We start from the raw sequence: 22,672 nt of genomic DNA on the forward strand, positions 1-22,672 counted from the left end.
GGACCAGGCTAGTGTATTGGTGGGTTCAATGTAAAACTGACTTTACCTGATGATGCAATTCTGAATCATAAAAATCATCCAAAGGACAGTTGGTAGAATGTTTGAATGTAGAATGTCTGGTCGATAAGAGTGACAGTGTTGATTTGAAACCCATTTTATTGCTTTGCCATGGTGATTCTATTCATCAGAACGCAATTACATTTGAAAATGATGATATCAAAATGTTTGTAGAATTAAGAACGTTAGAACAGTTGGTTGATAGGCACCAATGCTGATTTAGAAAATCTGTTTTGGTGGCAACAACCTCAAAACTAGACGTGCAACTTGTTATCCAAGATTTTCAATTGTTAAATCGGTAGAGCATGACACTTGTAATGCCAGGGTAGTAGGTTCCATTTCCGGGACCAGCCATACATAGAATGTATGCACGCATGACTGTATGTCGCTTTGGATAAAAGCATTTGCTAAATGGCATATAATTTTACAAAATGAGCTTCTACACCCAGCAATTTAACCAGTCTGTACCATGGATGGCACAGGAGCATCGATATCTTCCTATCAAATAGTTTTTTCTTATCAGTATTTGGTTAATTGCTTATTTTTGTGTATTATCGACATTCTATACTGAACAACAACAAAACAACATGCAACAATTTTACTGAGTTACAGTTCATAAGGAAATCAGTCAATTGAAATTCATAAATTAGGCCCTAATCTATGGATTTCATATGACTAAGCAGGGGCGCAGCCATGGGTGGGCCTGGGAGGACATAGGCCCACCCACTGGGGAGCCAGGCCCAGCCAATCAAAATTATTTTTGAGGGCTTTATTACAGACAGAAATACTCAGTATTTCATCAGCTGGCCGGGTGGCTGGTCTCAGACGATCCTGCAGGTGAAGAAGCCGGATGTGGAGATCCTGGGCTGGCGGGATTAAACGTGGTCTGGGATTGTGAGGCCAGTTTAACGAACTGCCAAATTCTCTAAAACGACGTTGGAGGCGGCTTATGGTAGAGAAATTAACATTTAATTATCTGGCAACAGCTCTGGTGGACATTCCTGCAGTCAGCATGCCAATTGCACAGTCCCTCAAAACATGAGATCTGTGGCATTGTGTTGTGTAACTAAACTGCACATTTTAGAGTGGCCTTCTATTGTCCCCAGCACAAGATGCACCTGTGTAATGATCATGCTGTCTAATCAGCTCCTTGATATGCCACACCTGTCAGGTGGATGGATTATCTTGGCAAAGGAGAAATGCTCACTAACAGGGATGTAAACAAATTTAGAGAAATACGCTTTTTGTGAATTTGGAACAGTTCTGGGATCTTTTATTTCAGCTCATGAAACTAACACTTTATATGCTGCATTTACATTTTTGTTCAGTGTATGTTTAGAATGCACTTAGGTACATATAGAACTGGTTTTATGAGTGAATTTCTCAGATATCTGGCATTGTGAGTGCGACTGGAAGTCCCAGTCCCTAAATATGACCAGCTTCCACTTCCAGGGGTGCTAGAGTTGGCCACAGAGATGGGCTTCCTGTGAATCTCTGCCCCTCTGTTGAATTACTATTGATTTATTTTGGAGAAGTAGTATTAAGACAAGATTGGATAATATAAAACGAGATTGGTTGTCATAGTAGGTGTGATAAGTGTAGGTTAGTGTCTATTTTAATCTAAATAAATATTCAGTAAAAATAAATCATATTTGAAGTATAACAATAGTGATGGATTTTTTTGTGAGGCGTGTGTCTGTACCCTTGCTCTCGCCCTCGGCAGGGCCATAGTAGCTGAAGAGACGTCCCAGTAGAGTGTCCTCAGAACCCCCAGGCTGCAGAGCCTCCTCCTCCATCAGCCACAACAGGCCCCGCGCCTCATCAGTCCTCAACGTCCGCACCTGGCACACACACAGGTCAGACTCGCTTCCAACCCCTCACCTCACTGAATAGATAACATCTACTGTACATTTTCAGTCCTTCAGATGGTTGTAGAATCAACAGTCTCACCAAAATACACACAAACAGACTAACTGGGCATCCATTTGCTTTTCAGCCTACACATACTGACTCACTTTAGCAAACACACCCAGCCAGCCAGCCAGCCCACTCCTACTCAAACTCCAAGGCCTGAAGCGAAGTCAGCTCTGATCATCTAACCATCTACTTTGTGGGAATCATTCCGTAAGCCTGAGGAAATTTCATCAACATTTGTGGTAAGGCTTTCACCTGGAATACCACAACATCTCCCAACTCTCCGGACTATGTCCACAACAAACACTGACACAAAATAGTGTAAAGGAGTCAGCTGATCATATTTAGCACCAAAATACCCCGCTGACAATACAGTGAAACACTGCTTTCAGATTAAATGCTTTTTATTAAATAACAACCACAAAAAAATACAACCGTTTTTTTTTCAATAAGCAATTGCAGTCGGGTTTTTTTTAAAGAGAGGGACAGGCCATTAGCCATGGCTCTCGTTAGTCCTAATATCAGAGTAATAGCTCAGAGAGCACTGGAGCGTTCAGGAAGCCTGCTCTAAACAGGCCACTTCAGAAATTACCACAAGAATGCTGGCCGCAATTGAGCTTTTTGGTATAATTGAACTCTAACCCCTTTTTCTCTTCAAATGGCTCTTTCTGAATTCAAGAATATACAGTGTATACCCACCTACTGGTAGAATCTGAAGAAAAAGCTTTTTATCAGTGTTAGCACATTGCTATTACCTATAGAGAAGGATAACTACTGTAGTAGTGTTGAGTGCAATGACCTTTTAGACCTAGAAAAAGCTCAGCAAAGCCATATAAAAGCTCTCTGTTAGACATACAAGTACACAGTAAAACCTGTTCCTGGGCCTGGCTAAAAGCCTTCACAGCAAGCAAACAGACCCCAGTGAACCCATGGGTACTGAGTCTTTTATGTCAGGGGACAACATTTGAAGTGTCAGTGTAAATCCAACTGTCAGCTTTCATCCTAGTGTCTCGACATCAACAGAGAGTGATCTCTAAGAGCGTGGGCTGTGCTGTCCCATTCTTTTGTTTTTGTCAGCCTTCAAAGGCTTTGGCCTTCTGCAGCCATCTGCTATACCCTGGTTCAGTGCTTTTGATGACAGCTCCAGCAGGGCCAGGACCCCTTAAAAGGTAGAGCACTCAAACCAACTTATTATACCGCCGACCATGACACTCTCAACACCTTGTCATTTTTGGTTTCCATGGCACACACACTGGAGGAGAAGCAAAACACAGATTTTGTTTTCTTCCACCTGAGTGGGTTTTCTAGTCTTTGTTTACTGGATGAAATGTCTGCCTTTTCCTTCAACCCTCTCCCTGTTTATTCCTCTACAGAAGCATTCGTATAATATGCTCACTGAAAATGTTTACAATAAACAGAAAACTTTCAAATCTGCAAAAATGCCTTCAACTGACTCATTGTGAGTCACAAAGGACTGTATGTATATGTGCATAAGCAGTGCACGGTACAAACGGTGTGGGCAGCGAGAGAGGCAGGGTGTCAGGACTACAAAACAAAGTGGCAAGAGCTTCAGAAGAGAGTTTAGATAATGATGCTCTGGAATGTGCCATTACTAAAAGAGAAATCGCACAGAAAGGTGGAGACAGAGAGTACTGCTGTACAGCGTGACACTGCCATGGCCGTAAACTCTGTAACCAGGCAAACTCGTGTGAATATAGGTATTAAAAGGAGTGTCCTTACCAGTGCTTGACTTGACGCTTGGTCTACTGCAGCTACAGACAGAGAGGTGTTAGGTTCCATGTCATCTAATGGAAGCTCTATGTTCTCCTAGAGGGGTGATGGGGGGGGGGGGGGATTAGTAACCAATGACAACGACATAAGTCTGAAGACAGGGCGCCAAGTTTGAAGTTTTCTACTATAGGGATTAGTTCATCATCACCTACAGTATAGACATAATAACATAATAAATAGTAATACAATGTTGGAAACTGCTCATAAACTGCTGTTAAATGGCTACAGGCTATGAAAGTGAAAGCATTGTGTTTTTTACAATGGGAGTGATTAGACATACATTGGTTAGGACAGAGTGCTGGCAGGGATATTTCCACCCTATTATGATGGGTGTATAGTCTAGTATTCTGCAATGAGAAGAGAGGGAGTAGAGAGTGGGGAGTTATTCATCCTCGTCGAGCGAGCAGCTCCACTGCTGTGCAGCTCAGCCCAGTTCACACAGCCAGTGATGAGTGACCTCGCTTTGGGCTCGGCAGGGGAGGAGAAATGGCAATCATATGGCCATTATATAGGCTCACTGTGTGACACTATTAATGAGAGGGAGGAAACCATGAGCTCTATGTAGCTCTAACTTGCCATGGCTTACAGGCAGGAATAGTGCAGATTTTCTGTCCTGAGGTATGGATTCTATGGGAGTATGTATATTTGAATCCTTAAAGCAGGGTTCCACAACTGGCGGCCCGCGGTTCGGATTTGCCCCCCCCCCCCAAGTTCTCTGAGAAAGAAAAAAAAACTCTCATATTTGTTTTATTGCTGGACATAAAGGACTGGAAAAACACTAGCAAATCAACTACAAATAATGAACTTATTTGAAAATATATGTTCCAAAGTATTCCCACGCATAATAGAGAGATATACAGTACAAACATAAGCAAGGTTTGAAATGATTACGTTTTAATCAAACACTAAATCTGTTTGGGCTACTTGTAGTCAATTTGCAGTATACACATGTTTTGTAATTATGCTCCGCCCCCTGACCATCCACTCAAGAGAAAATTGCCCCGCATCTTAATCTAGTTGATGATCCCTGCCTTAAAGTTTGAATCAGCAGCTGCTACATCAGGGTTTCCTAAACTCGGTCCTGGAGACCCCAAGGGGAACACATCTTGTTTTTTCACCTAACACTACACAGCTGATTCCTATAAATCAACTAATCGTCAAGCTTTCATTATTTGAATCAGTTGTGTCAGGCTAGGCCAATAACCAAAACGTGCACCCCTTAGGGTCCCCAGGAGTTCAATTTTCTTACTTATTTATTTATGATATGCACCCAATGATTTATGTAGCACATAACTTATAAATACCTCATGAGCTTAGTTCAACTGTTGTACCCCATCAGAACCCAAAATATAAGCTTGTTATACTCCAAGGTTTGTAAATGTAAACAAACACTATATAGCCTCAGAACATGGTTAAAACATCATGAATGGTCTGTCCTTGCATCCATAGCTCTGTCTATGAATCTGAGAGTGGTTACATTTCTCCAGGCCCATCCCTCAGCTTTTTACCCAAACAGGGGCGGGGACAATGCTTTGTTATTGTTTCAACTGCTGATTGACGCTTTAAAGTGTGTGTGTATGTATGTTAGTGTCTGTATGTTAGTGTATGTGTTTTAGTGTGTGTGTATGTTAGTGTATGTATGTTAGCGTCTGTATGTTAGGGTGTGTGTTAGTGTATGTGTTTTAGTGTGTGTGTTTTAGTGTGTGTGTATGTTAGTGTCTGTATGTTAGGGTGTGTGTTAGTGTATGTGTTTTAGTCTGTGTGTATGTTAGTGTCTGTATGTTAGGGTGTGTGTTAGTGTATGTGTTTTAGTCTGTGTGTATGTTAGTGTCTGTATGTTAGGGTGTGTGTTAGTGTATGTGTTTTAGTCTGTGTGTATGTTAGTGTCTGTATGTTAGGGTGTGTGTTAGTGTATGTGTTTTAGTGTGTGTGTATGTTAGTGTATGTATGTTAGGGTGTGTGTTAGTGTATGTGTTTTAGGGTGTGTGTATGTATGTTAGTGTATGTGTGTATGTTAGTGTGTGTGTTTTAGTGTGTGTGTATGTTAGTGTATGTGTTTTAGTGTGTGTGTATGTTAGTGTCTGTATGTTAGGGTGTGTGTTAGTGTATGTGTTTTAGTGTGTGCGTATGTTAGTGTCTGTATGTTAGGGTGTGTGTTAGTGTATGTGTTTTAGGGTGTGTGTGTATGTTAGTGTATGTGTTTTAGTGTGTGTGTGTATGTTAGTGTGTGTGTTTTAGTGCATGTGTTTTAGTGTGTGTGTTTTAGTCTGTGTGTATGTTAGTGTCTGTATGTTAGGGTGTATGTTAGTGTTTGTATGTTAGGGTGTGTGTTAGTGTATGTGTTTTAGTCTGTGTGTATTTTAGTGTCTGTATGTTAGGGTGTGTGTTAGTGTATGTGTTTTAGGGTGTGTGTGTATGTTAGTGTATGTGTTTTAGTGTGTGTGTGTATGTTAGTGTGTGTGTTTTAGTGCATGTGTTTTAGTGTGTGTGTTTTAGTCTGTGTGTATGTTAGTGTCTGTATGTTAGGGTGTATGTTAGTGTTTGTATGTTAGGGTGTGTGTTAGTGTATGTGTTTTAGTCTGTGTGTATGTTAGTGTCTGTATGTTAGGGTGTGTGTTAGTGTATGTGTTTTAGGGTGTGTGTGTATGTTAGTGTATGTGTTTTAGTGTGTGTGTGTATGTTAGTGTGTGTGTTTTAGTGCATGTGTTTTAGTGTGTGTGTTTTAGTCTGTGTGTATGTTAGTGTCTGTATGTTAGGGTGTATGTTAGTGTTTGTATGTTAGGGTGTGTGTTAGTGTATGTGTTTTAGTCTGTGTGTATTTTAGTGTCTGTATGTTAGGGTGTGTGTTAGTGTATGTGTTTTAGGGTGTGCGTATGTTAGTGTCTGTATGTTAGGGTGTGTGTTAGTGTATGTGTTTTAGGGTGTGTGTATGTATGTTAGTGTATGTGTTTTAGGGTGTGTGTATGTATGTTAGTGTATGTATGTTAGGGTGTGTGTTAGTGTATGTGTTTTAGTGTGTGTGTGTATGTTAGTGTGTGTATGTTAGGGTGTGCGTCAGTGTATGTGTTTTAGTCTGTGTGTATGTATGTTAGTGCATGTGTTTTAGTGTGTGTGTGTGTATGTTAGTGTGTGTATATGTGTGCGTTAGTGTGTGTATATTAGTGTGTGTGTTAGTGTGTGTGTTAGTGTTTTTGTGCATTAGTGTGTGTGCGCGCGTGTTAGTGGATGTGTGATGATATGTGTGTGTGCGATGTGCATATGAATATACCTCTTTGTATCTCTCTAGCTCCTGTACAAAGGTGCGCTGATAGAACAGTGTCTGCAGGCGCTCCTGGGTGTAGTTATGGCAGAGCTCTTCAAAGGTGGCTCCGCGCTCCCGCTTGGCCAGGCGAGGGTTCTGAAAGCCCGGGGTGTCCACGATGAGCAGGGAGCACAGAGAGTGCTGGCTGGACTTTAGAGCCCTGACACACACACACACACACACACACACACACACACACACACACACACACACACACACACACACACACACACACACACACACAGGAAGACAACCAACAACAAAAAAATTCAGCAAGACAACAAGTACAAGGCAGCAGTCTCTAAACAGAGAGGCCAGCTGTAGTGGTGTCCGTGCGTCATCTCCCTCCATCTCTGGTAAAGTAGTGACTAACCTGTTGATGAGGGAGACGAGGAGGGTGAAGAGCTCCGAGTACAGCCCAGATGCCATGGCTTCTAAACACTCCATGGCTGTGGTCTTGGAACCTGGTGGTAGAACAGGTGAGAAGAGAAACAAATTTACAGCAATATGCCTGTCATCAGATCAGACCGCATACATCACAGCAGAGGCACGGAATACTCTGCTCACTCCAGTAAGTGTTTGATTTGAAAATGGGAGAACTGCAGGGAACCAGCGAAGCCTAGTGCTATTGCCCTTCAATCTCAGAGATGGTGTGAGAGGAAGACAGGTGAATCACAACCATGTCTTATATGTGACAACGTGGGAGGGAGAGCAAGGTGGGAAGGAGAGCAAGGTAAAATAAAGGCTAACTGTCCATTTTTACTGTGATACGGTTCTGCCTATATGTCCTTCGAACTGTGCACGTCAACCTCTGATAAAACTCCCAGAGGTACTGTACATGTTGAAAAAAAAATCAATGGAATGCAATTATCATTTCAAGGGCAATGCATGGAGGACTTCTAAAATTGTCCTGATATATTTTTGTTATACCTACCTATCAATAACCACTCTGTTTCTGTGTTAGTCATTACTAAGATAAGCTTTAACATTCAGAGACGTGTGTCATCTCCTCTAGGTGATGAGCTAGTGTGCGTGCATAGTCCCAGGTGTACCTGAGGCTTCTCCTGCTGCATCGTCTGTCCCCTGGCGTATAGAGCTGGCTCTGGGCAGGGTGCCTTTGGCCTGGTGCTTGAAGATGGAGGAGGAGAGCTCTTCCAGGGTGCAGCCCAGCAGGTAGGCAGCCTTCTGCGCCCACTCGTGACGTGCAAACTGCTTCCTACCGGCTGAGACGCACAAAAATAGCACCATTATCCCCTCTGCCAACAACCATACAGCTTCTATCCACGACAGGAGACTACAGTTACTGGAATAGGAGGTGTATGTATGGGTTTGATCGACCGTGCCCCAGGCTAACACTGCTGCGATGGTATAAAAGCTAATAATAATCCCCTCATCAGGACAGTGAAATGTAGCCTACAAAGGACATGCACGGTACTGGGCATCCAAATGGTACAAACCCAACATTTTCTCATTTGTCCACAGTCCCATTAGCTAAAAGCCTTTTTGCTGCTACTTTTTCAAATTTTATTTTTCTCACAGCTACAAGTCCTTCATCCACAGTACATGATTACAGGGACTATCATTCCAAAGTACAATGACTTTGCATTAACACGAGCCTCGGTCTGCAAACCAAGATTGACTTTAATCTGGTGGATGGGTGATGTGAGTGGATAGGAGTGGCTTTTCATTTCAGTGCGTTATTGGAGAGGAACCCTCCTCAGACACTTAAGAGGGTGACTGACTAGGGAACATAGAACAGCTGGGCTTCTGACTGAGGCATGCTGTAATCTCCCTGTCTCATCGGCCTATGAGAGCGGCACATGCCGCTGCGCTGTGACAAACAAGAGAGTTGTGAAGACGATCAAAGTGAAACACTGAGAACTTCATTAAAATGCTAATGACACCATGTCTGCTCACAGTGATAAAAGCACAGAGGCAGGACATAACAATATGGAGAGGGGTGTGTTTACCTTTCTCTTGGTCTGCGATGCAAGGGGAGCGGCATGCAACATGCAAGTAAGAACAGGTAGTTAGAACAGTCAGTACAGTCCTGTATACAGTGGATGAGCAGACAAACTGTGATCTGATAAGTTGATCTGATAAGCCTTCTCTCACACAAACACAAACATACACGCACGGCACTGACACACAACCAGCAGCAAGATCACATCGAGGTGCGGGGGGGAAAACGAGCATGCAGGTTCTGACTAACACGCGGCATTCAGGAGCTTTATCGAAAAACCTCTCCTGAGAGTTGAGGAATGAAACAGCCCACACTTGTCAGCACACCCAATCAACCTCCCATTCATTGTCAGATCTACTGGAAGGAGGTGCATAAAGTCATGCAATTCTTTAGTGTATCGACACTGCAACTCACAAATAAAGGTCTAGAGTGCCCTCTGGTGTTACCTAGTCAAACTGCACTGCTTATCATTCAGATGTGTTTCTGCAAACCTGCAAGGAACCCGTTTCTAAACTCTCTATAATACTACTAAGATGGTTTAATATTACAAGAGGGCAACAAGTGGTAACTGATTTCCACCAAGTGGCAAACAACTAATTTTTGTGTCAATTATCTGACAGATTGTAACCCAACAAAATGTGTATATTTAGATTGTAGTTGATCAATTAACCCTTCAGAGGAAGAGAGGAAAAGGAGATCAACACAGTAGAAGACACAGAAACACACAGAAGGGTGTTTGTTCGGGTTCATTACCAATTTCCTCGATGACTGACACTGCAGAGAAGGCAATGTTAGACAATGTGAATAAACATTCCAACTGCACTCGCACCCTACTACAGTGTAAACAATCTGTCTTGTTCTGGGCTGTCAGGTAAATAGCAATCAAATAGCAATCAAACATACTGGGTTGTTCCCTGCTGAGGTACAGCAGCAAGCAGACACTGGGAACCAGGCAAGGCATTTAGACAGCTTAAGGCTGATGTTGGGCTGGGACTTTGTCGCCTCGTAAGCTGGAATACTTCAAACTCGTCAGTTGTTGCACGACTGTCTCAAACTGACATCAACCAGTTTGGTTCTGTGTTGCGCACGGCTGAACAGTAAAGGAATGCAATTAACATCTCCCCTGCAGACAGTAAAACTTGGCATTATTGACAGGGCCTCTAGACTCCACAACTGTCTTTGTCACAAATGTTCTCTGCCCGAGAAGCTCCTTGAAACAAACAAATAAAGGCCCTGGATAGATGGCAGCTGTAGCATCATGAATCGTGTTATTTTGGAATAGACCCAATATCTCTTTGCTTGACATTCCTCTTGCAACTACACTATGTACATTCATAATATATAGTTGAATCTGTCATTGTTAGTAGTAAAGTATCTGTAATTTAAATACAGAACGCAGCTGCATTACTTACCCTTGGTGGCCCCTGCAGCTCCTAGATGATAGATGGCCCCCAGGACCAGCCAGAAGGCCCTCTGCTCCTCCCCACTGATCCCCAGGACCTTCATAGCTGCCTGCAGCTTGGTGAACTGCTGGGAGGCCCGCTGCTTATCTTCAGACTGGGCAAGCACGGGGGGGGGGGGGGGGGGGGGGGGGGGGGGGGACGACACAACAACAGGAATCTAAATGGACTGTCTTTATTATAAAAACCATAGTGTGAATCTATTCACTCAAAACCAAATAAAACGTTCCTGACAAAGGTCTTTGGGGCCCCGGCAAGAGTTACCTTGGGTTGAGGTATGATTCCGAAGGCGCAGTTTTCAGCAAAGTGGTTAAAGTGCAGCTCAGTCCTGGAATGGCAATCAAACAAGCTGTCAGTCAGTCACCATGACAAGACTATACCTGACAGAGTATATATATCTACTCAGAGTTTCTGACCAATGGACACTCACCAGTAAATAAAGGACAGAGAGAGAAGAGAGAGAAAGAGAGAGAGGAGAGAGAGAGAGGAGAGAGGAGAGAGAGAGAAGAGAAAGAGAGAGGAGAGAGAAGAGAGAAAGAGAGAGAGGAGAGAGAAAGAGAGAGAGGAGAGAGAAAGATAGAGAGGAGAGAGAAAGATAGAGAGGAGAGAGAAAGATAGAGAGGAGAGAGAAAGAGAGAGAGGAGAGAGAAAGATAGAGAGGAGAGAGAAAGAGAGAGAGGAGAGAGAAAGAGAGAGGAGAGAGAAAGAGAGGAGAGAGAAAGAGAGAGAGGAGAGAGAGAGAGGAGAGGAGAGAGAGAGAAGAGAAAGAGAGAGGAGAGAGAAGAGAGAAAGAGAGAGAGGAGAGAGAAAGATAGAGAGGAAAGAGAAAGAGAGAGAGGAGAGAGAAAGATAGAGAGGAGAGAAAGAGAGAGAGGAGAGAGAAAGAGAGAGGAGAGAGAAAGAGAGAGAAAGAGAGAGAAAGAGAGAGAAAGAGAGAGAAAGAGAGAGAAAGAGAGAATAGGTAAAGGTTCACTCTACACAGAGGTCTGAGGAAGATGACAGCTTACTTTAGAGAACTGTCGGCTCCAGCCATCATGTAGTAGAAGACATTGAAGGTGGACTCTCCCTCTGGCCGCCTGGTCACCCTTAGCTTCTCCAGCAGCATGGTCTGAATGGAGGCCGAGGCCACCTGGCCAGCCTGGTCAAAGTCCAGGGACACGATGTGGGAAAAGCGACTGGCATTCCCGTTCATGGAGGTGGAGCTGTTCCCAAAGGCCTCCAGGATGGTATAGACCGCCTGCCACTTCTCCGCTGGGAGACACACAGAAACAAGCCAAATAGTACATACATACATGCGACATGTTGCAAGTAAATATCAGACATACAGTGGACTGTGAAAAGAAGAAGAAAAACAAGTTGTTCCCTAAACTGTGTTCTAACTTACTGCATGTTCTTTCCCCTGGAAACCTACCAGAGAAGGTCTTGCCAGTGCTGCCGGCGATGGTGACCAGGTACTGGACCAGGTGTTGACAGTTGATAGTCTTGCCGCTGCCGCTCTTGCCCAGCAGCACAATGGACTGGTCCTGACGCGTGGTCAACAGGTTCCTATAGGCTGACTGGGCAACACCATAGATGTGAGGTGCCGTGTCCTCCCTCCTGCACCCCTTAAACATGTGCATCACCTGGGGGGGGGGGGGGGGGGTGGAGATGTCATTCTCACCATATAAACCCCACAAATTAAACAAATCCAGTCCTACTTGCCCTTCCTGGTTTACTTGCTACTCTAATAGAAGATATCCCCTCCCCTATCCTGCTAACCCCAGGCTCCACCCAGGACTGTACCTTCTCAGAGTACATGGAGGGGGCGCTGATGGGGTTGATGACCACCATGTTGGGCCCAGCGTGGGTATGGATGAGGTTACCCCCGTAGCGCTGGCGCAGAGAGTGCATCACACTGGACTCATTGAGGTACTGCAGCGAGGACAGGTCCTCCACCCGGTCAAACAATGGAGGGTTGGCCTACACACAGGGGTCAGAGGTGAAAGAGATCATACATCCCAGACTTCAGATAATGAGACACAAATTCAATAGGTGAAAATGTTTGGTGCCCTGCTGGGGCTAAACAGCAAGTAGATTTTGCTGAGTTTAGGCTAACCTTCTCCACGTCATCTTCATCCACATCCAGCAACGAGCCGTCGCTCTCCAGTCGGATCTTGACTTTCCCCTCTGGCAGACTGCCTGGCTCCGTCTTCAACAGGGTCGCTGTGGTGACAGAACAGGGTCAATAGGATCTACAGCCACTCATTTAGCCACATATTTAGTCATCTAAAAACGGTGTGTTTGTCTAGGCTGGATGTGTTATATTCAATACAAGTGTGAAATAGTGCACAATCAATACAAATTTGGTTTACTATTTCTGTGAGATAAATCAACAAATGGAATCTGTGATGTACATGTAATATGTTTTAATGTGGCTGCTATTGTGGTGAATGGCCTAGTGATTAAGGTCTACTAACCCAAGGAGAATCCATCCTTGTGAACCAGCCATACTTTCTCTGTGCCGTACCAGGCCTTCTCAGCAGCTATTTGCTCCTCGGTCTTCACCTAGGAGAGAGAGAGGACAGACAGATAGACAGACAGGGTTAGTTCACTGCTATAAAGCTCAGAGGCAGGAGCAAAGGTGAATACCCAGAGAGAATAATTAGCTAGATGAATGAATAACTCCAATGGAGGGGGTATTGTCACCGCAGTAACCTGACAAAGTGGAACAGGAGGACAGGAACAGGTGTGGATTGAGGTCTGGTTTCTTCATCTCCTTAAGGGAGGAGTTTTGGGTTTCAGGTCTAGTTCTCCCCCACGCAACATTTGACCCAACCGCCCAGTAGTCCACCCACCCCAAACCCCCAACTCCACACCTAGCATCCACTCATGACCCACTAGGCAGGCCCCTAGTCCCCACTCTGAGTTTACCATCAGATCCCGCTCTGCAACCAAACTACTGAGAACCCACTCTCACTCAGGATAACAGGACAGATGGTACATCACCCAATACAACAACACATGACTTGACTGGCTGCACATCAGTACCACATACTTCACAACAATGTTTATGAAGACTGTGGTAGACCTGCAGTATAATATGAGCAAACTAAAGACACATATCCTATGACAATTTATATGTGGACACATCATGCAATTTGAGTAACTCGGGTTTTCCTCAAACACGACCTGAAAATCATAGTGAAAAGCAAGACTGGTCAAGCATAGACACAAACCTACTACAGAATACTGAGGAACTCACTTCACCGGCAGTCAAAAAAGGTTTAATAAGTCATGTATTTCATGAGTTTCTCACTATTCTACTGGTTTATCATCACAGATACAACATCCCAGATGAGGATGTTGGTTCTGTGATTTACACACAACAGCACACTCCAGGGAAGGGACTGAGGGAGATGCATGGGGTATTGCAATCAGGCATAGCAGTGGCCAGACCTTGGGTTGAGAGGCGGCCGTGTGGGCCGCCTGCAGGAGGGCCACGGGGTCCTGATCCAACTGTGTCTGGAAGAGGGCAGGAAGAGTTGGATTTAATCAAGGTCAGAGGTCAACTTCGAAGTTCATACTGCATGCTCAAACATGCCAACAGCCATGTAACAAGTATATTCCGTGAATTTGCCTAGAGGGTAGCATAACACTTGCAGATGAAGAAAACAACTGACACCCACACTTTTGCTGTGAGAAAAGAAAATGGGGGAAAAATGATAATCCTTCTAGCTTTACCAGTCTAAGTTACTAAGTCCAGCAGAGCCCGTCTGTGGGGGAGTGCTTAGGTCATATTACTGGGACTTCCAGCACTGCAGCACAGACATAGGGAAGGAATTCAGTCCGTAACAACATGGTGGGGGAATGAGTAAGGGGCGCAGGCAGAACCCCAGGTGGGTGAGACAGAGGTAGGGGGACGGCGGGGTCAGTTAAGGAGAGCAGGCTTACACCCCAACACGAGACACAAGCACACAGTCCAGTCAGGCCGTGTGTGAGGGCGGTGGGTGAGTGGCCAGCCTGGGGAGCGGTGTGACAGGGGACAGACAGTACCTATGAGGAGACCACCGGATAGCCACGGCCACGAGGACAGCAGCAAACAGCGGAGGAACACACAGAGGGGAGGGGAGAAGAGACAGCAGAAGATGGGAAGGAGGAGCCAGGAGATGAGAGGAAAGGGCGATATTAAAAACAGATCACAGAGGGGTTTTTAGAGTGGATGTGACAGCTGTGATCTGGGATCAATGGTTCAGTCTCAATCCAACATCAAAGAACACAATATCCTCACCAAGTGGATAAAAACAGACTTGGACTTCAAGGGAAATGAACACCCCTTTGTCAGAAAGTGAATGTCAAAAGGACAGAATACAAATGTAGGGACATAGATGTGTGAATCCGGCAAATGAGGACATGACTGAGTAATGATATTGCCTGTTAAAACAGAAGGGACAAAGAAGGGGAGAGAGAGGAGAGGAATAGTCTCTGCACATACATATGTGAAACAGGGTCCAAAAGTGTGTGCCATGTCATATCAAAAGAATTAACATTTTCTCACTTGACTAAAATCTATATTGTGACTGTACAAACATGTTGTAATTAGTTAGTTATAGCACTACATTATATTAAGTTTGAAAACCCAGCTGTCAAGTCACACCAAAGCCTCCGCTCAGAGAGAGAGAGACAGTGCCCACCATGAACCCACACATAACCTCCATTCATATGAACCCTTATCCATATGACTTAGCCATGATGATAGGAGACCATATGACTAAGACTGACAGACTCTGATCTCTAAGCTGATGAGACATAAAATGGACGCTGCTAATCGGGGTTCACATTACAGCACCACAGGGCACCTCATAATTCAAACCCTGCTGCTAGTGGTCAACACCAGATTGGGGCCACATGCGACAGTGCACCTGTCCCCATGCGGGAGCACAGCAGGGTGACATGGACCCATGGCAGGGGGAGATTTGGTAATAGCACAGCAGGGTGACATGGACCCATGACAGGGGAATATTTGGTAATAGTACAGCAGGGTGGCATGGACCCATGACAGGGGAATATTTGGTAATAGTACAGCAGGGTGACATGGACCCATGGCAGGGGGAGATTTGGTAATAGCACAACAGAGCAGGCAGACACACAGGCTGAAAGAGAGAGGTGAAGTTACAGTAGAGCCAGCTCCGGTGAGGATCTTTCTCAGACGCCTGTGGTTCTCGTCTGTAGGGACCAGCTCTGGAACCTACAGGAGGTCACACCACCAACACCGGTGAGTCCTCACCCAGCCACTCCAGAGTCTATTGTTGCCATGGTGCTAAAGGTTTGTTATGCATGTTTACCCTTGTATATGTAATTTCCTTTGGCCAATCCCAGGTCATTTACTCTTACTGTGATCCATCTAATGTCAATTCTGAATCATAAATGTAGGCTAAGTCAACCTAGCCTACATTAACAATATTTTAAAATACTGTAATTTACCATTGTACAGCATATTCTAAAATCTACAACGCCCAGACAATCAGAAGCATACCAGCTGCAGGACACACACCTGTTCTTTGGAGCCAGGGGTGCCCTGAGGCTGGGACTGAGAACTCCCAGAGGAGGGCTTCCCAGCAGGAGAGGAACCAGAAGCTGCCTTCACCTTGATATATCAATACACACACACACACACACACACACACACACACACACACACACACACACACACACACACACACACACACACACACACGAAAGTCAGTGACCTCTAACAAAGTCTTCCACACACCATGCTCCTGATAAGGACAACACACTCAATCCCGTCATGCTCAAATCCTATAAAACACACAGCGTTCCTCAAGCCCATTCCAGTTTAAACTAAATCCTCATATTTTGGACAAGGATCTTCCCAACATTTTGGTACATTATTCTCTACAATGTTCAATGGTTATTCTTCATTAATAAGGCTGCCATTTGTTGTCCTCCGTGGTCTAGTGTTAGGCAAGTCTGGATAGTGTTCCCAGGGAGTTCCCCAGAGCCTGGTGAAAATGAGTAATGGCTCAGTGCCTCAGGCCAGCCTGGCTCTCTGTGGACCAGCCATGACCAGACCCTTATACCTACTGATGAGGCTGAGGTGGGAAATACTACCTTTTATTTAATTTTGTACCTTTTCTCACTGCAGGAAGACTACGGTTTGAAGTAAATGAGCCAGTTAGTAGCCAGTTAGCACTTTGCTGATGCAAATGAAAGAAGCAGCATTTTCTACCATTGCAGCAAGACAAGAGAGATCCTGTGGAGAGACATACACTACATTACCAAAAGTTTGTGGACAGCTGCTCATCGAACATCTCATTCCAAAATCGTGGGCATTAATATGGAGTTGTTCCCCCTTTGCTGCTATAACAGCTTCCGCTGTTCTGGGAAGGCTTTCCACTAGATTTAGGAACATTGCTGCGGGGGCTTTCTTCCATTCAGTCACAAGAGCATTAGTGAGGTTGGGCACTGGTGTTGGGTGATTAGGCCTGGCTCGCAGTCGGTGCTCCAATTCATCCCATAGGTGTTCGATGGGGTTGAGGTCAGGGCTCTGTGCAGGCCAGTTAAGTTCTTCCACACTGATCTCAGCACACCATTTCTGTATGGACCTCGCTTTGTGCACAGGGGCATTGTCATGCTGAAACAGGAAAGGGTCTTCACTAAACTGTTGCCACAAAGTTGGAAGCACAGAATTGTCTTGAATGTCGTTGTATGCTGTAGCATTAAGATTTCCATTCACTCGGACTAAAGGGCCTAACCCGAACCATGAAAAACAGCCCCGGACCATTAATCTTACTCCACCAAACTTTACAGTTGGCACTATGCATTGGAGCAGGTAGCATTCTCCTGGCATCCACCAAACCCAGACTCATCCGTCTGGCTGCCAAATGGTAAACTGTGATTCATCACTCCAGAGGACGCGTTTCCACTGCTCCAGAGTCCAATGGCGGCGAGTTTTACACCACTCTAGCCAACGCTTGGCATTGCGCATGGTGATCAAAGGCTTGTGTGCTGCTGCTCAGCCATGGAACCGCATTTCATGAAGCTCCAGACGAACAATTATTGTACTGAAGTTACTCCCAGAGACAGTTTGGAACTCAGTAGTGAGAATTGCAATTGAGGACAGGAAGTTTTTACGCGCTACACACTTCAGCACTCGGCGGCCCCGTTCTGTGAGCTTGTGTGGCCTACCAATTCGCGGCTGAGCCATTGTTGCTCCTAGACGTTTCCACTTCACAGTTGACAGGGGCAGCCAATGTTTGTCTATGGAGATTGCATGGCTGTGTGCTCGATTTTATACTCCTGTCAGCAAACAGGTGTGGCTGAAATAGCCGAATCCATTCATTTGAAGGGGTTTCCACATACTTTTCTATATATAGTGTATGATCCCTATCCACTCAGCATATTGTGAAAAGTCAAATCCATAGGCATAATTATTAATTGTGTTAATTTCACACACAGAATGGGTTAATAGGTGTTCAGTGCACACATCAGCACCACATGCACCATTGAATTATGTAATACTCTCTTTAGGCAGGCATTTTGAGGGCACACACTCTGTACCTCTGGTCTCTTCACAGCCCATGAGCGAGGGGCAGGGACGAACCCTGGAGGAGGGGCAAGAGGGTCGGATTTCAGGGCAGGGATAAAACCTGGGGGCCGGGCAAGGGGATTTTGTCTTGGGGCAGGAATGAAGCCTGGAGGAGGGGCAAAAAGGTTGTTTTTTGGCACAGGGGCAGGGATGAAACCTGGAGGGGGGGCAAGGGGGTTGGCTTTGATTTTGGGTGCAGGGATGAAGCCTGGAGGAGGGGCGAGGGGGTTGGCTTTTGGTGCGGGTGTGGGTATGAACCCTGTTGGAGGGATGGTGGGGTTTGATTTGGGGGGAGTAGGAGTGGACACGGAGGTGGACGGCGCCTCATCTTCTTTTACTGCTGGAGGCTCCTGGCTCTCTACCTCCTTCTCTTCCTCCTGATCCTTCTCCTCTTCTTTATCCTCCTTGCGGTCTTGAGTACGCGTGCGAGGCCGGTGATCCTTGGTCCTCCCTCGGCCCATCAGGCTGGCCAGGCCCATGGAGATGTCATCCTTCTCATCCTTTTTGCCGGAGAGGGGAGCAGTCTTGGGTACAGATGTGGCTATAGGGGCAGCTTTAGGAAGCTCTGTGCTGGGGGCCTGAGGCTGCTCCTCCACCCCAGGCACTACCCTCCTCACCACCCTCCTAATAACCTTCACCACCTTCTTCTGAGTGGGACCCTGGTCCTCTGTGCTCTCCTGCCTGGAGGAGGAGGCAGCTGGTGGGTCAGGGCCTCCCATGACACTGTCACTCCTGGTTGATGATGTCAACGGCTGTGGGTCACCACTTGTTTCTGTTTCAGCTTCCACACCATCAGACTAGACACACACACACACACACACACAGGTATAGGTAAGGAGGAGCCAATATCAGAGATACTGTATAGAAGACCCAAAGCTGTAGAGTTGTGTTTCATAAACTAAACACCATCATTTTTCACTGGCCAAAGCCCATGCCATTGTTATGTTATTTAGAGTGGCTGTTTGCCATAGTCTTCTTTACCAAGCATCTGTCTAGTCTACAGGAAGGAAAGTGTCAAACATCCACCAGCACACAAACTACATGTCCAACTTGTTGGATGTGAGTCATTTATACACATCAATGTTTCTACTTTTTCAGATTTCCTTTCGCTACACAGAGCTATAATACCTCAGATCATAAACCATGACTGGAGGAATTTCTCTCTCGCAGATTGTCAACATCAGATTAAATGTGGTTTACGTTGGCTTATACAGGTCCCCCATTGCAAAGACCTCTTTCAGATAGAATCTGTGGAGCACTGTCTCACTGATTGCCCAGGATTATTAGTCTTCCTGTACTGTTCATTACTCTGTGACTACATCAAGGCCTACAGGTGACACCTCTTCTGCATGGCAATATGGTGCTATATTGAATAATCAATGACACGGGTGAAGAGAGACTGCCACTTGGCCGAGAGAAGAAATCTTCAAAGGTCCTACTCCTAGATTGTTAGATGCTACTATTAAAAAGCACACAGCGACGTTACACTTACATCTGAGGCTGGCTTGGTTTCAACTTCAACCTACAAGAGAAGATGGTCAAGAGAGGCCGATCAAACCCGGAACTAAAGCTCACTCATGCAAGAACAACATGCACATCTATACCACAAACATCCTTCCTATGTCCACAGAGAAGACAATCCTCCTCTTCAGCCTAAAGCTCAGCTGACAACAGTACATGTGCAGGAATCTACTAAAGGTGCAAACACAAAGGTAAAACAAGACTTCCCTTTTGCCGCCAGAATGAAAAGCGTGAACTGTAAGCCATGGTAGTAGCCCAGAAGTCATGGGCTGAACCGGGAGAGTGGAGGTGAGGGGAAGGAGGGAGGGAGGGAGAGGAAGAGTGTAAGGTCGAGATAGACAGTACAGAGAGAGTAGAAAGAGAGGATATGAGGATGGACTGATGAGAGTGCGTGCGTTTCGGGGTGGACGGTAGGTAGGGGGACGAGGACTGGCGTCTTTCTTCACACTAGCTACTACCAACAGGGCAGTAGGACCATGCAGGCTGAGGCAGCACTGAGGACAGAAGACATGAAGAACAGGATGAAATGGATACATACAGTACAGGCAGACAGGAGAGACAATTTACCTCAAGGAGACAGGACATCAGTTCACAATCACACTATGGAAATATAGTCAATCTTTATCAATCTTTTGCAAATGTTCTTATTTCTTCTAAAGAAGTATTTCAATATCAATAGAATCACAACGACATTTCATCATTATATATTCAAATATTCTTCTCCGCTTTTATTTGACTACAGTATGTCATATATTTGACATACGGGAGTAGTGCAATGTTGTGAATGCTGCATTAGGTCTGCCTGTTATTAGAGTGTAAATGTCGGACATACCGGTGGTTTAATCTGCAGGCTAAGAGTGTCACTGACTCCATCACTGCCCTATCAGACTCAGCTTATCAGGTGAAACCCTGTGGTTTCTCTATGTTGTTAGGAGAGTTAAGAGTTAACATGTCAGTGAAAGGTGATCACAGGAGAATCAATTGTCACCAGACCTCAGATTTCTGCGTCAGTAGTAACTGCCCATAATGTAAAGAATTGAGGATTTGCACGTATTTAAAAGCTCGGTTCCATATTGGAGAAAAAAGGGTACAGGCCAAAATAGAACCAAGCAAACAGTCATACACACACAAACAACAGTTGTGGCTAGAATTTATATAGCTACGGATGGAAGTGCGGCATAAAATCGCAGGTTCGTAAGTTCTCCTAACCTGCTACAAAAAGTGAATTCTGTCAGTCGCTGTATCTAATTAAAACCACAAACATATGGATTTGTCTCATGTTGATGACATCACAAGAAGCAAACAAATGACAACATAGAAGTGTAATTGACATGGACACCGCACCTAGGAGGCACTACACAGATCTGTGGTTCTGGCTATCCTTCGTAAACAAGCTACCAGGTCAACCTCTAAAGGCTAAATACATTAAGAGTATTACATAGTCTCCAATATTGTGTCTCCATCTCCAATATTGTTCCATTCAGATTTACCTTTCAGTTATAGCCAAGAACACTGCCAACTGTCATCTCAGCCCAAAACAAGTTCAAAACTGTGGTACATGACAGCCACGGGCTGTGCAGTACAGAAAGTAGGCACGCTGGGCATTCTCTATAAGCAGCAGGGCTGAAATTAGTGGCTCAGCAACGTGTTTCACCATTCTGCCCTAGCTTTCATCAGACAGCTTCCACTCCTATTAATAGTTACCAGCAGCAGAGGAGGCCATTCTGAGACGCAACTAGAGCCCTATTGCTCATGGTACAGCAGACAGACACAATCCGAAAGGAACACACTACCAGGCCCATACAGAGTCTGGACCACTCTCTTCTGTTACCTTGTGTCGTCTGGAGGCCCGATCAGTTTTGTCTCCCTCACCGGATCAGGGGAGAATTGGATGTGGGTTTGAGGAGAACACGGTTGTTAGCCCTGGTAGAGGAGGAGGTTGAGTAGAACCACAGGAGTTGAAATCGTCACAGCTAACACTGCAGGCAGGGCTGGGTTAGGGATCTGTCGTAACGCGATAGGACCCTGGGTGGAACGCTGGGAGGGCGGGGAGGGGGACAGACGGGAGGAGGACAGCTGCTGGGATACAGAGGAGGCTATAAATAGCAGCACACAACAAGCACCATGACACTACCATGCCAATTACCCCCAACCCCCTCTCTTATCTCCTGTAGTGTGTGCCCCACCCAGCAGAATGACAGGGAGAGAGAGTTTAGGTCTTCTCTGTCCCTCTCAGGCCCAAATCACTGGCCCTCCCTACCTGTCCTTGTCCAGTCTTAGCTAGGCCTGTGTAGGCATGCCAGAGTAAGGGAGGGGCAATGGGAAAGTCGAATCCCACCGTCTTTTAGAGCCACACACAGAAGTAGGTTAAAGACTTTGAACTACATTCATGATGTGTCAAACCAACACAGGACCTTCATGCGTTAAGGCCATAAACACAGGTACACACAGGTACACACAGGTAAACACAGGTACACACAGGTACACACAGGTACACACAGCACAGGTACACACAGGTACACACAGGTACAAGCACAAATCATTCATGCCAATGACTGAAAGCGCATCTTCATTTAGAATCACAGGTTTTTTTTTTCTCCAAATGATGTTTACAGCATATAAAGGTATCAGAAAAGTAGGCATACTGATCAGTATCATTTGGGCTCAGAGAGCGCACAGACTACCACCAGAGGGACATTACTTTTCTCTTTGTTCACAGAGTTTCACTTTGCGTCCTACACCACAAGAGGGAGCTATAAGCCTTTACAACATTTACTTCTGCTTTTCAATTCTAGGAAGGTCTCAGTTAATCATTCTACTGCCCTATATTCAACATTCATATGAATTGTCATTTTACCAGAATTGGAGTTGAAAAAAAAAAAGACACATTGATAACAGTACGTATTTAGCCTGTAGTTGAGAAAAGAATATTACTCCAAAAAAATCCATTGTGGGAAAACCAGTGTGACATAACATGTGGTCTGGGCCTGGAGGGAGAGAAGAGCATTCAGCTGCTGATTGGGTGAGGTGAGCAGGGGGAGTGGCTGCAGGAGGACAACACGGAACTGCAGGCGGTGAAG

At 45.2% G+C, this 22,672-nt stretch overlaps 1 protein-coding gene across 11 annotated transcripts in view; it reads right to left on the reverse strand.

Annotated features, from left to right (window-relative positions):
* The window catches only part of LOC109872749 (unconventional myosin-XVIIIa), a 110,703-nt gene that overhangs the window by 41,631 nt on the left and 46,400 nt on the right, over positions 1-22,672 (reverse strand). For 2 of the 11 annotated variants that reach the window (XM_031808524.1, XM_031808518.1), the window contains exons 1-21: positions 21,424-21,623; positions 19,800-20,086; positions 19,564-19,593; positions 18,044-18,868; positions 16,017-16,109; positions 15,639-15,710; positions 13,922-13,987; positions 12,943-13,030; positions 12,582-12,688; positions 12,269-12,445; positions 11,871-12,108; positions 11,494-11,737; positions 10,751-10,814; positions 10,439-10,583; positions 9,780-9,800; positions 9,034-9,045; positions 8,116-8,286; positions 7,437-7,527; positions 7,031-7,223; positions 3,712-3,798; positions 1,760-1,898 (exon numbers count right to left, since the gene is read on the reverse strand). In XM_031808524.1, coding sequence (XP_031664384.1) covers positions 1,760-1,898; positions 3,712-3,798; positions 7,031-7,223; positions 7,437-7,527; positions 8,116-8,286; positions 9,034-9,045; positions 9,780-9,800; positions 10,439-10,583; positions 10,751-10,814; positions 11,494-11,737; positions 11,871-12,108; positions 12,269-12,445; positions 12,582-12,688; positions 12,943-13,030; positions 13,922-13,987; positions 15,639-15,710; positions 16,017-16,109; positions 18,044-18,868; positions 19,564-19,593; positions 19,800-19,838 — 2,902 coding nt within the window. In that variant the 5' untranslated portion in view covers positions 19,839-20,086; positions 21,424-21,623. Of the gene's footprint in view, positions 1-1,759; positions 1,899-3,711; positions 3,799-7,030; positions 7,224-7,436; positions 7,528-8,115; positions 8,287-9,033; positions 9,046-9,779; positions 9,801-10,438; positions 10,584-10,750; positions 10,815-11,493; positions 11,738-11,870; positions 12,109-12,268; positions 12,446-12,581; positions 12,689-12,942; positions 13,031-13,921; positions 13,988-15,638; positions 15,711-16,016; positions 16,110-18,043; positions 18,869-19,563; positions 19,594-19,799; positions 20,087-21,423; positions 21,624-22,672 lie in introns of those variants that run through there. The other 9 variants (XM_031808529.1, XM_031808528.1, XM_031808530.1 and 6 more) reach the window with 7 other exon arrangements.

This window comes from Oncorhynchus kisutch, linkage group LG28, assembly GCF_002021735.2.
Source record: "Oncorhynchus kisutch isolate 150728-3 linkage group LG28, Okis_V2, whole genome shotgun sequence".
Classification (NCBI taxonomy): Eukaryota; Metazoa; Chordata; class Actinopteri; order Salmoniformes; family Salmonidae; genus Oncorhynchus; species Oncorhynchus kisutch.